The following is a 15,434-nucleotide window of genomic DNA, read 5'->3' on the forward strand; positions in this document are numbered from 1 at the left end:
AATGATTAAATCTATATTTTACATGTATATATATTATTATATATTTAATCTCTTATACACATATTTTGATATATATATCTTTATAATATATTATTTTCTTGTCAAATAACTAATTATGTCAAACAATGAATAACTCTATTCCAAATTTAATAAATGATCCTCTAATCAATTTTCCAATCTACATATTCATTTCAACATCATATTCATATTGGTATAGTGAAGAGTTAAATACTTACCTTTAATGTTACCTGACAAATGAGGAGTTATTGTCCTCGTGGTGCATGAGAAGGCTTGGCGGGTAAACACTTTGCATTCCAATTTTTTGAACTTCTTTCTCTTTCTATATTTATGAATAATGCGATGCCCATCATTGAAGTATTTGTCTGCAGTCCGCTCCATAACGAAGGAGGGACGTCAACTATTGTAACTCTGATGTATTGGCATTCCTATGATGTCTATCTCTTTGGCGATGTGTATCCCTCTGATGTCGATTGTCATATTAATACAAATTTTAATCTATTATATTTATTTTTCTGAAATATGATCCCATTACCACGTCATGTTAATTTCTATTTAAGGATCAATGGTTCAATGCAATTGAAAACATAGTTTCACAGATGAGGTATTCCCTGGCACACTGATGCTTAGATATCTCTCTTCTCGCATTCTATCATTGCATCATTATTTCGCTGGTGCCTAGCTTATTTTACTGATTTAATGGAAGAGTTGATGTTTATATTTAAACTTTAAGAAATCTAATGCTTCAACTTCTCACCGATGAAGTCTCTCTTTAATCATCTATATGCTTCACTATGTCTCCAGCTGGTTTTACACTTCACTCTTTGCCTTCTACCATCCACTTTAGTCTCTTACCAGCGGCCATACGTTTCACTGCCTTTATAGCCAACCATATATTTCATTCTCTCCTACTTAAAGATTGACATTGCAAGGAATCGTTAGCTTATTAACTTCTCAAATCGCTATATAGGCTAACTTACAGCTCTATATATACTTATTTGTACTTCAGCTCTGAACAATAATATCTGTGTTATTTTTGTCCATGAATATATGGATATGCCCATCCTAAAATTTAAATGCTCCAACTTCAATAGACTTATCTGTCCATTATCTAAATCGCTGGTTTCAAATCCGTAAAAAGTGTATAACAATGCCTTCTTCTGTTATCGCTCTCTTTACATTCAGTGACTCCCTCTTTGATCCAAGCAACAATGACTTCATACCCACCTCTGTGAGAGGCAACAATCCTCCGTACAGTCAAGATTTCATGGGTGGAAAGCCCACAGGCCGCTTCTCTAATGAAAAACTCTCAGCAGATTTCATCTGTATGTGTGGAACTCACTTGGTTTCTTCATTTCACATTTTTTTTCCGTGTTTTCACAAGCATTTTGATGTGAAGCTCAAGGGTTGGGGCTGAAAGATACACTGCCGCCATTTTGGACTCTCAAATCACCACCCAAGATCTTCTCACAGGTGTCAGCTTTGCTTCAGCTAGATCTGGCTTAGATAATCTCACTGTAGAGCTTAGTGTAAGGCATTTCATATTTAGTTGCAAGAGTTTTTTCACAATCTAGAGTGCTTGATTTTTTATTTGTAGATTATGATTGTGTGCATCTTTATATTTAATTTTCCTGCCATTCATTAGAATGTTTCTTTTTCTGATTATATGGACACTACGTGAAGTTATTTCTTATTTTTTTATTCATTCAACTTTGTTCATTTTCCCTTCCATGCATTGTGAGTAAGAGAAAATGGGCATGAGTTCAGGATTGAGGGCGTAGCTCAGCCTTTCCACATCAACTGTATTTCCCAAGTCTTCAATATAGGAGTGATGGCTTGCTAGTCTCGAGAATGATGTTGGCATGACTTTAAATGTAGATGAATCCACAAATTAGGAAAATTGGGATAATTCAAGGGTGCTGTGAATAATATTTCTAGCTTCCAACCTTTTTATGCATTGTTGAATTGTTTTAGGATGGAAAGATACTGACATTTTTACAATTCGGATAATTCAAGGGTGCTGTGAATAATATTTTTAGCTTCCAACCTTTTTATGCATTGTTGAATTGTTTTAGGATGGAAAGATACTGACATTTTTACAATTCAGTCTAATCAAATAAGATATTGCTTTAAAAAAATTTAAATATCGGTGTTCTTTAAATTTATGTGTCATTTCGTAGGATGGTAAGATCGATGCTCTGATACCATTTGTAATATCCCTTCAAAATAATTATATTATATTTGTAATAATATAATTATATTAATTATATATTTATAAGCTTAGTTTGTATTAAAATATAGTATATTTATATTTATATTATAATATATATTAATTTAATAATATATCAACTATATCTATTATAAGATTATAATACTTTATTAATATAGCACGTTGCTAAATTAAAATATATCTTAATCTTAATTATATTAGATTACTATTATTATTATACGATATATATGATATCATTATATGATTATAATATAATATTACTTTATAAAATATTATTATTTTAATATCACTATTAATATTATTTTATATATAATATTTATTTATTATTCAAATTATATGCTAAAATGGGGATATCACAACTTGCAATGCTATTACTAGGAGAGAAAAGCAGGAAAAATAACACATTTATTTTTTCCTGATTACATAGGAAATTGAGAAGAGGAAAGTGATAAGCATGATATGGGTTGAAAAATCCTTTTAGGGTAAAATATTTCATGACCCATGAATAAACAATAGAAAAGGGGGAGGGAGTGAAAATCTATCACACCCATAGTTGGATTTGACCCTCTTAGGTTTTTTGCCATCCTTGAAGAACTTCTTTCTAAGGTTGTGCTTCACCAAGTTTTTCGTTTCAACACAAACCCTTCACATTTTAGCGTAGTCACTTTGACAATTAATTCAAGAGTAACAACAAACTTAAGGCTACCAATCATCACTATTCCCTTATGCTAGGAATTGACAAATTTCAAAGACAAAAGGTTATTAAATCCCCTTAGTTTAAAAGTAGCACCCCAAACCAGTATTTTGGAAGTAATTCTAGATTTTCACATTTTTCTTCAGTTCCTTGATTTCTCTCAGCTCAACCTTCTTTAATAGACCTCCCATGATTCTAACCTTTTCTTGAATCTTGTACCTCCTGAATTTCCTTTAAATTTTATGTAATATTCATCTACTTTTATTCAACTTTCTACATTATACCAATTCTTTCTATTCTTTCACTAAGATCTATACTGGGAGAAACTTCGAGAAAAATATACCATCTCAATTTTTCCAATAGTACAAAGCAATGGTCAAAGATAATCATACTTAAGACACTCCTTGGAAAATGGATGTCCTCATGCTAAGTAACATGATTGATGACTTTTTTAGCACCATTTTCGCAGTCATCACCTATTAGGGAATTAATAGTAATAAATACAAAATTGTACTTCTGATTGCACTTTCTTTTATCAAATCTCTCGTTCATCTCATTATTAATGACACAATAAATAACAACTTTAGTAGTAAAAGGCTCCTCAAAATCTAGTAGTTTTCTAAACTTGTTATTCCTTTTCTTGTTTTTGTTCTCTTTATTAAATTTAGATAGCATACTTTTCCTTCAAAAATTTTTAATCAAGATTGGGAATTTCATGTTTCTTGCCATTTTTCAAATTTAAACACTCAAAGGGGTTAAAGGAAAACTTTTGATAAGTCTATCTCAAACCATAAATTTTTCTTAATTTGCTGACCTTCGAGGATAGCATCCAACTACACTAGTAGTTTTCCACCATCCATCTTTAGCGTTATTGCATAATATCATTAAGAAATATTATTGTAAACCCTTTGCGCATTATATCTCAATCACATGCATTCATTATGAATAACCTAAACCCCAACTAGCTAGATAGTTTGCAACTCCACTTCCTTCCCTAAGCACGTGGCTTATTTTAACATTGTTGAATGCAGTTAGTCTTCTCCTATAGTCCTCCATAAGACTAAGGATTTTCCAAGGGCTTCTAGCCTTATTAAGGAAGACACGAGCAATGGGTTTTGAATCATCTTCCACAATGATGTTTTTTTCTCTAAGATCTTGAAGGATTTTAATTCCTTGCCACATTCCATATATAGCTTTTGCAAAATTAGTAGAGTTCACGCTTATGTTTATTGCAAATCCTTGAATCAATTCCCCTTTATTATGTGACACTAATACTCCTTGAGATCCTTGGGTTTCCTTTAAAGCAACCATCCACATTTCATTTCAACCATTTGGAGTCGAGTGGGTGTCATTTAGTTTCCTTTCATTTCCATATGCTAGTCCAATTCAAATTAGTGAGACTATGATTGATATTCCAGTTCTGCTTTATTCTTATTTTCATAAAAATAGGAAAAAAAAGGTATTTGGGATAAGTAGTGGTATGGACATTATCCTTGATAGACCTTTTAATAATTTGAAATAAAGCCAGAATAGTTTCATCTCTTCTCTAAATTTTCTATTATTTCTTTCTTTCCTCAATATCCAAGCAACAATTTGAAGAATTTGAAGCCAAAGGTTGTACACAATAGGATGAGCCAAAGAGGAGTTTCTCCAACTATGGATCAATTGATGAACAAAGTTTGACATAGCCCAATGAGTCTGAAGAGAGTGTAGTACAATCCCCTGTAATTAATTAGCCAAGGAACATTGCAAAAAAAATGCAGTCAATTGACTCTGCCTCTTTTTCACACAATATACACTTGTTAGGGAGCATAAATCCTCTCTTAGACAAATTGTTCAAAGTCAAAATTTTATTATGATCCATTGTCGACCAGAAAAAATTTATATAAGGAGTAAATTTTAGAGTCCCGACCAAATTGCATATAGGGTTAAAGCCTTCTATCAAATCTTGCAATATGAAGGTTGATCTTACAAAAAATGAAGCATTATTGGTATATTTTCATATCAATCTATCTTTCAATCCAAGATAGAAAAATAGAGTACTAGGAAGCTTATTTATTATAACTTCAATGTCTTCTCTTCTTGTGTTAGGGATTCTTCCCATGGATCTATGCTTCTCCCAAAGATTTATTATAGCAATCTATTTAACTTTCTCGTCTTCCCAAATCAAATAGTTTAACACACTTACTCCTAACATTCTTTCCAGTCAATCTTGAATTGGCATGTTCTATAAAACATACTTAAGTATTTTTCCTCCTTCCACAATTCTATCCAGAATAAGGTATCTGTGGAATTCCTTATGATCTTTCTACCTCCTTTTCTGAGAATACCCTTGGTTTTGTTCAATTATTTCCAAGGAGGGGAGTAGCCATTAGTATTGTTGTTGTCAAAAAAAGGAATCAACAATACCATAGGATAAATATTTGGTGCTCAAAATTTTATAACATTGCTTTTTTCCTTTAAGGATTTGTTAGTTGACTTTAGTAATAAGGGCCTTATTCATTTTTTAAACTTCTTATGCATAGTCCTCCCTGAGTTTTAAATCTGCAAACTTGCTCCCATCGAACAATAGACACTTTTTTAATCCTCTGTACTATCCCAAAGGATGGTTTCTTGAACATTTTCAAGAGTGTCTACCACTTTTATATGAATAACTACTATAGACATAAATTATATAAGTATACTTTAGAGTTAGGGTTTGAGAAGTTGAAGCTTTCCTCCAAGACTAAGAAGTTTCCCTTTCCACCCGAAAAGCTTCTTTTGGATACTTCCAACAAGGATACTCTAAAAAGAGATAGGAAGCATGTTGGGAGAGAATTGGAGCCCGAAGTAAATATCATGGTTCATAGATATCTCATAGTTTAGGATGGAGGATATTTGAACCTATAGTTCCCTTGTAGTATTAAAGAAAAATGATGTACTATTTTGAAGGTTTATTTATTGGCATGAGACCATGGCATAATTAGATAAGAGGGATTTCCATCTAGTAGCTTATGATATAAGGGCTTCTCCAAAGAGGACAGTGTCATCAACAAAATATTTATGAGTTGATGAGGAGATTCTAGAAGCAACTTTGACATCTTTCAGGGATTGATTTAAGTTGAGCTTGCTTAGGTTTCTTCCTAGAACTTCAATCACCAATATAAAGAGGTAGGGGGGTAAGGGATCACCTTTTCTTAGATAGATACCTGTAGAAAAGAACCAGGAGGGGGATCCATTAATCTACACCACATACTTGTAGATTTGACATAGAGCATAATCATATTAAGGAAATTCCCTTTAAACCAATTTTTAAAAAAAACTTCTTCCAAGAAAATATAATTTACTCTATCATAGGCCTTAAAGATATTAAGTTTAAGGGCCATAATAGGTTTACTATTAGAGTCCATAGGATGAATCAATTCATGAGTGGTAATAACAACATCCATGATGTTCTTTCCCGCCACACCACCTTTTCTAGTTTTTGGAAACTAGTTTTTCCAGGATGGGTTTTAGTCTATTAATTGTAACCTTAGAGATAATTTTATAAATAGTATTGCAAAAGCTTATAGGTCTATAATCTTGTATAGAGTTAGGATCTTCCTTCTTAAGTATCAGGGCTGTATAGGTGTTATTCATTTTATTTGCCAAGGAATGATGTAATGCCCACCCATAGTTTGCTTTTCCATTATATTGACCAAACTCTTTTTATGCCTATTTCATGCATGTGTTAGTTTCAAGGGTATTGGATTTATAATTATGAAATAATTTCATGACTTGGATTACATGTATATCAATAAATAATTACTTAGTTGACTATATTTCATGTGTTGTTTAATGATTATGGTTACTAGCGCATTAATGATGCTTCAATGATTTGTAGTTAATAAATGTGATTTATTTCATAGTAGTGTCAGATGATGCTTTAATGATGATTATTTCATATTCATAATGATGCATTATTCTATCTAAGAATTTGATGTTTGACTTATAATTATTATGGTACTTACTCCATAATTGCATGTGTATGGTGTGTGTCTTTGTTTTATCTTTTTGTTTGTCATGTTTGATATGGTTAAGGGAGGGAGTCGTAGTCACCTACTAGTCAAGATCTACACAATGTACCACTCCCTGTCATTGCTTATTTAGTTTAGATATATTTATATACATGTACATGCTTGTCTTTTATGTAGAATGTAGGTACTAGGCATCGACTTCCCTGAATTGTCAGGATCACAATAACTCAATGGTAAGAATGGGGAGATAATCTTCAGGTCCAATCCCAGCCATAGCCTAAATATTTGTCTTGCAAGGAGGACTCATAGCTAACTTTCCACCCTTTTTAAAATTCGTGAGTTTATCTTTGTCTGTGTTTTTTGATTTTAGGTTTTGGTTTGTTTTGGTAATGTTGCTTTTATGTGGATTTCACTATGTGATTTATTTGGTAAATGATTTAATTCTAATATTTGAGTTAATCATATAATTAAATATTATTTGATTAAAAAGAAAATATTAAAGCATGAGAATATTTAATTAATAAAAAAATTAACTAAATATGTGCTTTAATTTAAAAGTCTAAATTTAGAAAATTGGTCAAAGAGAAATTAGAATATGATGATATTTAATTAATTATAAATTAATTAAATATGTACTTTAGTTAAAAGTTTAATTTAAAAGTTGGACAAAAAGATAATTAAAATATTAAAGATTTAATATTTCTTTATTATAATTATTTATTTGATAATAATTAAATTAGAGTTGCATTTAAACAATGAGCTTTGATTATTGTTATTATTCTAAATAATAAACTATGCTTTAATTAGTGATTGCACTAACCAATAAACTAGAGGAAAATAAAATATAAAATAATGAAATTTAAAGATAAAGTTATAGTTCTAATTCAGGCATAGTTATATTTATTTAATTTAATGATTTTTTATTATCGATAAATGGTCATAGCCATGATTAATTTTTATTAAATAAACTAAATTACAAGCTATCCTCCATTCTAACAAGCACTGGTAGGAAAAAACGGAGAAAGAAAACCTCCAATCTTGCCCAGGATCGAATATAATACATAAGTAAAAGGGGCATACCCCAATTAATTACAATCATGTAAATCAAATTTTTGTTCTGTGTCTAACATGCCTTCTTGAGGATAAGAGGATATCTGAATCTAATTTCTGCATACATAACACCGCATTCACTTCAAACGTTAAGTGTTAGTCAAAAAATATAATCATCAATTCCTTGATTGTAGACCCGAATAATCCAATCCATAGAGTTCTAATTAGAATAATTAATATTTAGTAGTTTGCATTAATGTTGTATTTCAAATTAAATTACTTTCCCTAAATTACTAAATTGCAAGTTGTTGAGAGTTTAATAAGAAATTAAATTATCTTATTATGAATCATTCTTTATGTCATTATAAATGCCTAATTTATTCATTATTCAAAGGATTGGTTATTGTTGTCACGTAGGATTTGCGCCTTTAGCGAGATGTAGAATCAAGCTATCCTGTGAAACAATGAAAACTCTCTCGGGTGGTGGGTTGTCCTAAAACGAGAGAAGAATCTCTGGAAGCTAGGCCAGTTCCTAAGTTGTGATCACCTAATCCTAAATTGTACTTGAGATGAGGGTAAGAAATGAAAGAATGAACGATTAAAACTAATCTAAGTGAGGTGATACACCAATGGTTATGAATGTAATTTTGATTACTTCAGCACAAACTACGAAAAAAGACAATTGATTCACAATATCAGACAATCATGTAATCACAAAAGTGTTTCTATATAAGGATCGAGATCTCCTGCTTTGAAAGGGATACCTAAGTTTCACCAATTTTTTGCAATGAAACAATAATCACAAACATAGACCTATAATCACATGTATCACGATTCAAATTTGCAACTAGGAATGTAACTATAATGAAGGCGAACACAACATTAAAGCAAGAAATTCACAAAATCGCACAAGAATCTATGATAAGGAACAGCTATATCTCTATAATCAATGCTGAAAAAATCTCTGTCACAAGTTCCCTTACAATCAACTCAAAATCTGCAATCTGCAAAAATCTGAATCCAAAAAAGGTCCCTCATAATGAGGTGAAAGTACAATATATAGAAGAATAACCCTAACTTGGATTCCAAAATTATGCTTAGGAAAAATCACCAAAAATGGTGAAAACTATGAAGGAGCCTCTGAAAACTGCACTCAATCACCTGCACAACTGCTGGATAACTCAAAACTGCCTTTAACTCTCCAAAATCATGCACAAAAACTCAAACTCGAATAAACTGAATAACCCTCAAAAATAGCATGTAAAACTACTCCTAATTATGCAATATATGCATAAAATAAGCCCTCAATCTGAACTGCATGCATAACTGATCATCGCTACTCCATGGACTACTAAAAATATCATCAAATAACCCATAAATCTGCATGTGAAACTAGAACTGAACTTGGCCTCAATGATTACCCCATGTTAATTGAATGTTCCTTCCAAAAATATCCTTCCAACCTTTTCTCCTTGCATTTAGGCATAAAAGATACTTAAAACTCTTATAATTTCCATTAAATAATTAATAAAATCAATGGCCTTATAATTACGACCACTTGATATATTAATTTTACAATTGAAGCTTATTTTATTATATTAATTTAATATTATCGTGTTTATTCTTATCATTTATCATTTAAAATGAACACGTTAATATTAAATTAATATTATAATGGAAACTATTTTTTTTAACTCTTTTATTTATACTAATACTAGTATGCTTTAATAATTAACATTCTATTTTGTTAATTTTAAACAAATTAGTATTAATATAAATGATGCAACATCATTTTTTCTAGTTTCATATATATTAAATGATCAAAGTGTAATTCATTTAATACATGCAAAACTAAGTAAAAATAGAATTTGGCAATAATATCCAACTCTTATATATAAAAATAGCATACATAAAAACTCGACTCCCACTCACGGATTTGAAATTTCATTGAATGGAGTTTAATTGGATCTTTATCATGCAAAGAGGAAAGTTTGATGACTTAGTTTGCATTTTGTATCTTGCGTGAGAGCAAGAAATGAGGGCTTCTTCAAACCCTAGCCACGGCTGTATGAAGTTTGCGATTTTTGTCTTTGCTGGGCGGATTTTTGTTTGCTGACTGCTCTATTGTTGAAGACGTCTTTTATGAAGAGCATGAATTTTATTTGCTACATGGCCACGAGTTTTACTGTGGTGATATTTGTTGATCTTCCTCTTCACTTGGACGCCATATTTTTTAATGAACTCGGTTGCGGGTTCTGAGCTTCTCTGAGATTTCATGGGTTATAAATGGCTTCTTTATGCTGTTGGAAGGGTTTATTCATGTGTGAGCGGCTTTTGATTTTAGCTTGTTATACTGCCATCTCTTGTTTCTAGACGCCATGGGTGTTTGAGATTTTTCTCTGTGCTAGACGACCTCTCCTTTTATGGCAATACGTTCACCATAGATGCCACTTTACTTACAGATCTGAACATGGTTCCTTACTGGTAAGAGCTTTTTTAATATGCTGTTACGAATATGAAGCAATACTTGAGATAATACCAATAAAATTTTCATATCGGTTTGCATATTCTCTGTGATTTTTTACTCCATTTGGTAATAAATTTGATGTTGTGTACGAATTTACCTTGTTGTTTATTTAGAACATGCTATGAAAACTCCATTTAATGGCCCCATTCTAAAGATTCGAACCCTATTGTAAATGTTATCTTTTCTTCTTTGATTGGGTACAAACTGTTGTGAGCTTCACTCATTCACCTTGGGGTATATGAATCATAAAGAATGGTTAACTATTTCTCTTTTGGGTTATAGAAATAATTGTTCCTTTAGGCATTTCTCTTGAGGGTTTTTTGATAAATGCATACTCTTTTACTGTATGTATTTGAAAAGATCAATAATCTGAAGTTCTCTTATTGATGTTACCTTAAAACATATAGATCTGGATTGGACTGTGATATTTGTTATGCCATCCTGAGGAAATCCTGGTTATGCTCTGTTACATGCTCCTTAATCAACAGTATTGTTTGCTACTTCAAAAGGATTTCCAAACATTATACCATGTACATAAGATTGAAAATATTTTTGAACATAATGACTGTAACGTTTTACTCTTCAGCTGGATCCAGTTGATACAAACCCTTTTGATTTAATGGTATCTCATTTTGTATTTCTTGAGTTACTGAATCAGCAACGTGATTTACCTGATGTTATCCTGTTGTATGCCTTTGAATGTGTTACTGTTTCTTCCACACATTACTGTAGCTAGATATTTTACTTGCATAAAATACCATCTTTCCTTAAATTCAAACCCTGATTTCATATAACTGTGGCACTCTTCTAACATGTACCTTAGATGTGAAGCTTTATCTGAATCTATACTTTTAGACTTGTATGATTATAATGAACATGTAAATCATTTAATCTTTATAGTTGTTCTTTTTGCTTAAACATGCCATTCGATATAAGAGACTTTTGTGATTAGCTTCTCATGAAAACTAATCTTGCTGATGCTCCTTGTCTTATTCATTGTTATAGCCGAACATTAGTCACTTACTGTTGCATTCTTCTATAAATCTGATCATTACTTGACGAACATGCAGTACATGAATAAGATGAATATCATGAATTCTTGCCTCTGTACTTTGCTCATAGAAGTTTGATATGTCATATATTACCAAAGAAATGCAGCATAAAAATACAGTTCTTTTCCATCAAAATTCTATTTTTCCATTACTGTAATTCCTCTACCAGTCTGCTCAACAGTAAGCATTAATGATTTAACTGATGTTGATACTCCTGTTTATCTGTATTATATTTTCCTGTAGCAGATTTCCTTTCTTTTTCCTATTGATTTTGCACTGATAATTAATTCTAATTTACCTTGTGACTGATTGAACCTAAACTTTCTTAATATATGTTGAAATATACTTGCAAAAGTAATTGAAACTCCTTTAGCCTAAGACTACTATCTTAACATGTCCTCCATGATTTGACCAGAAGGTCCCATACCTGAAACTTATGTATGCCCCCTCGACGGTCTCCTCTCGTAATATGTTGTTTCATGATTCAACCAAAAGGTTCCACGCTTGTAATGTATGTGTGTTCCTTCAATGATCTCCTCAAAGTTTTTTGTCTTCGCCCCTCTTTGATTTGACCAGAAAGTTTCATGCTTGTAACTTATGCACGTCCTTTCTATGATCTTCTCAATGTCTTCAATATCTTCTGTCTTTGCCCGAACAATCTCAGCCAAAAGGCTTCATGCATGTAACTTACGCATGATCCTTCTATAGCCTCAAGTCTTCATACCTGTATCTGCACATGGAAAAAACTCATTAGTAAAAATAGGTTTTATCTTCTTCGGATTGTTCTTGCTTTCTTGCCTTTTAGCATATTTATCTGGATAATCATGTTGTATAAACAACAGAGTATAGATGGTGGGAAAGTCTTTCATTGCTCAGTTCATATGAACTGATCCATTTCTTTACTTATTTTTTGCAGGTTTTACTCTCAGATGGAGATGCGGGATCAGCCCTTCAGCGTTCAACGCAACAACTTTCCGTTCAGGCAATGGATACCTTTCCTTTCTAACTCTTTTTCAGTACTTTTTTGTTTGTACAATGTGTTTAATTCAGATATTTATGTTAGGAGCTGAGAGCACTAGTAATATCTGAATGCATTGTATTCAAGTACTGAGTAAATATGAACACTTTGTAAAAAATATTTTTTTGAATACTTGAGTAAAAAGTATTTTTTTTGGTACTTGTATCCTGAAAAAGTGATCATTTCTCTTTCTTATGCTTCCTATACTTTGATTGCTGCATTCTTTTCGTTTTGTACTATATACTCTCAGTAGCTAAACACATTTAGTCAGTAGTTAAAACATATTTAGTTTAGCGTAAAACATAACAATTTAAAAGGTATGTTAGATTGGTAACATTTTTGGCGACCTCTCAGGGTTGTTTGCCTGCTAAACAGTAATAGACCAGTTGTCTTGTCAATCCATTGGGTATAGAGTCATCTTCAGCACTTAGAAAATTGAACCTTCTCAAAACTTAAAAAACTGAAACTCACTTGCTGAAAACTGAAACACACTTGCTGAAATAAATGCGCCTTACTGAATCGAAAATTGAAAACTGAACCTGAAAACTAAAAACTAAACTTTTTCAAGCGGATCTGTTTGCTATCATAGGATCTTTTACCTATTCATTTTGATAACCAGGATAGAATTGTATCACAGTAAAGGGGAAAATGTGTTTCTTTTATGATCCCTTTTCTGAGATAATAATTGTATTGCGATTGTGAAGATTGATAGCTGCTAGCTGTTATGACACCTCTCAGATTTGACTAAAAATTTATTGAAAAAACTACCATAAAACTTGAACTATTAGCTTGAATGTGTACCTTGCATCATAACAGCAATGTGGTGTGTTGTTCATGATTGTACTAGGGCAGTATGTCGGCTGTCTTGGAGTGACCATTCCTCCCTTTTCAGTATTTTTATGTTATACACAGTGGTATATCAGTCTAGTATGATGGTGGATAACACATCATATTGCTGCTGTGTGGTAAGATATTCATTCAAGTTAACCATTATTCAAAATCAGAATGTATACTTGTTGTTGTTCTGAAAAATATTCCAAAAAGACCTATACCAACAATGTGCTTGAGTGCTTTTCTGATTTCTTTACGGCTAAATGGCTGGGAATTACATCATGTTATCATGAGCCTGTCATGAACTTATGAGGTATGTATGATTCAGAGCATTGGAATTCATTCCATGCGTTGTATGATATGTATCTCATGTGTTGATGGCAGATTGATAATAATGTGGTGTAGTTTCCAACTTTATTACTAACAACTAACATGCTGAAATTTGAATTTAAACGTGCTGGAACAGCTCTTATTGAAATTTGAAATTAAACCACACATCTACTCTACTGTGCCAAAGCACTTATTATAATCTGAAAAATACCTCAAAAGCATCACTTGAGGTGAATCCCATTAACCGGGATTTTCAACTCTTCTCCTTCAAGTGTAGATAGATGGAAAGCATTATGTTGCGTGGTTCCGGTTATGATATATGGACCAGCCCACATGGCATCGAATTTCGAATGCTTTACAGGTCTACTTTTCAATTCATCCCATTTTAGTACTAAGTCTCCCAGCTGGAAATCTTTTGGAGATGCCTTTTTGTCAAATGTCTTCTTCATCTGAGTTTGATGATTCTCAATAATTTGTAAAGCATCTTTTCTTTTCTCTTCTAATTCACTGAGTTGGGCCAGCCTTACCCTCATTGGTTCTTCATCAATCATATCTAACTGATGCATAAAATCTAATGCTGGAAACTCAACTGAAACTGGTAATCTAGCTTCTTTACCGTAAACCAGCGTGTAAGGAGACATACAAGGATTTGATTATATCCTGAAAAACTGTCCAGCAATGAGAATCTCTCGGAACCTGAAACAACTTGCAAGATTTGTTCCATTGAGGGTAAAGGATGCCTATCCTTCAATGAAGCTCGATAAATCAACACATAACCTGATTTCACCATTTTTCTTTCTTACTGGAACCAAATTTGAAACCCAAGAAGTATGCTTGATTGGAAAAATAATCTTGCTTTCTATTAACTTGTTCAACTCTTTAATCATAAGGGGTTCCAACTTGGGATTAATTGGCCTTTGTTTTTGTCTGATTGGTTTTGCCCCTGGGGCTAAATCAATGGTATGCTGGCATATGTCAGGATTGAACCCTTTTAAATCTACATAACTCCAAGCAATGACATCCTGAAATTCATTGGTTAGATTGATAAAAAGTTGTTTTCCTTCAGGGGTGCGTACCTTTCCTAGCTTCAATTTTTTACCTTCAGAAACTTCAATTTCTTCATAGTGTTCCTCTTTAATTTGCAAATTGGATTTGTTTTTTCTCAGCTGATCATCAGTATTGAAAATGGACTCTAAGGTAACCAATTCTTTTGGCAGCTTATTGGTTCTTAGTTGAATAACCTGGTCCTCATATTGGTCCTGTAACTTCTACTGGTTTGATTGAGCAAATTCTGCCTCTTCTCTTATAAAATTTACTAGATGCTGATCTGAATCAAATACCTGCTAGCTTTCAGCGTTGTTGGGTACAGCAGGTCTAACAACCACTTTTACATGATTGTCTCCTTTATTCTTGCTGATTTCAATAGGAATATCATATTGCGCACCAATTGCAGCCAGTCTGTCAGCATGTTTATTCTAATTTCTAGGAATAGATTGCAAATTAAAAGCTTCAAAACCTTCAATTAAATCCCAAACAACATGTTTATAACTTTTCAACAATTCATTTTTAGTGGCATGAACGCCCCTAACTTGATTAACAATCAGTTCAGAATCACCATAAATTCGTAAACAGTTGATACCTCTTTTTATAGCCCATTTTAATCCATTTACCAATGCTTCATATTCAACA

At 32.1% G+C, this 15,434-nt stretch overlaps 2 protein-coding genes across 2 annotated transcripts; one reads left to right on the plus strand and one right to left on the minus strand.

Annotated features, from left to right (window-relative positions):
* The first annotated feature begins 1,168 nt into the window (after window positions 1–1,168).
* On the plus strand, window positions 1,169–12,572 carry LOC149550821 (GDSL esterase/lipase At2g04020-like). The gene is made up of 3 exons (XM_089790006.1): window positions 1,169–1,343; window positions 1,492–1,547; window positions 12,483–12,572. Exons 1-3 carry the CDS (start codon window positions 1,169–1,171, stop codon window positions 12,570–12,572), a joined length of 321 nt encoding a protein of 106 aa, XP_089646132.1.
* A 1,394-nt stretch (window positions 12,573–13,966) lies between these two features.
* On the minus strand, window positions 13,967–14,386 carry LOC149550822 (uncharacterized). Its single transcript, XM_089790008.1, has one exon. It carries the CDS (start codon window positions 14,384–14,386, stop codon window positions 13,967–13,969), a length of 420 nt encoding a protein of 139 aa, XP_089646134.1.
* Between the last annotated feature and the right edge of the window lie 1,048 nt (window positions 14,387–15,434).

The sequence above is a fragment of the Cupressus sempervirens genome, chromosome 6, assembly GCF_028749045.1.
Source record: "Cupressus sempervirens isolate cs-2001-9-10 chromosome 6, ASM2874904v1, whole genome shotgun sequence".
NCBI lineage: Eukaryota > Viridiplantae > Streptophyta > Pinopsida > Cupressales > Cupressaceae > Cupressus > Cupressus sempervirens.

Bases quoted from the DNA above. Each gene is read 5' to 3' on its own strand.
- LOC149550821 (XM_089790006.1), top strand. From the start codon at position 1,169: ATGCCTTCTTCTGTTATCGCTCTCTTTACATTCAGTGACTCCCTCTTT. The intron at 1,344-1,491 runs GTATGTGTGGAA...ATCTTCTCACAG, and splicing joins ACTCTCAGCAGATTTCATCT to GTGTCAGCTTTGCTTCAGCT. The intron at 1,548-12,482 runs GTAAGGCATTTC...TATTTTTTGCAG, and splicing joins ATCTCACTGTAGAGCTTAGT to GTTTTACTCTCAGATGGAGA.
- LOC149550822 (XM_089790008.1), bottom strand. From the start codon at position 14,386: ATGTCTCCTTACACGCTGGTTTACGGTAAAGAAGCTAGATTACCAGTT.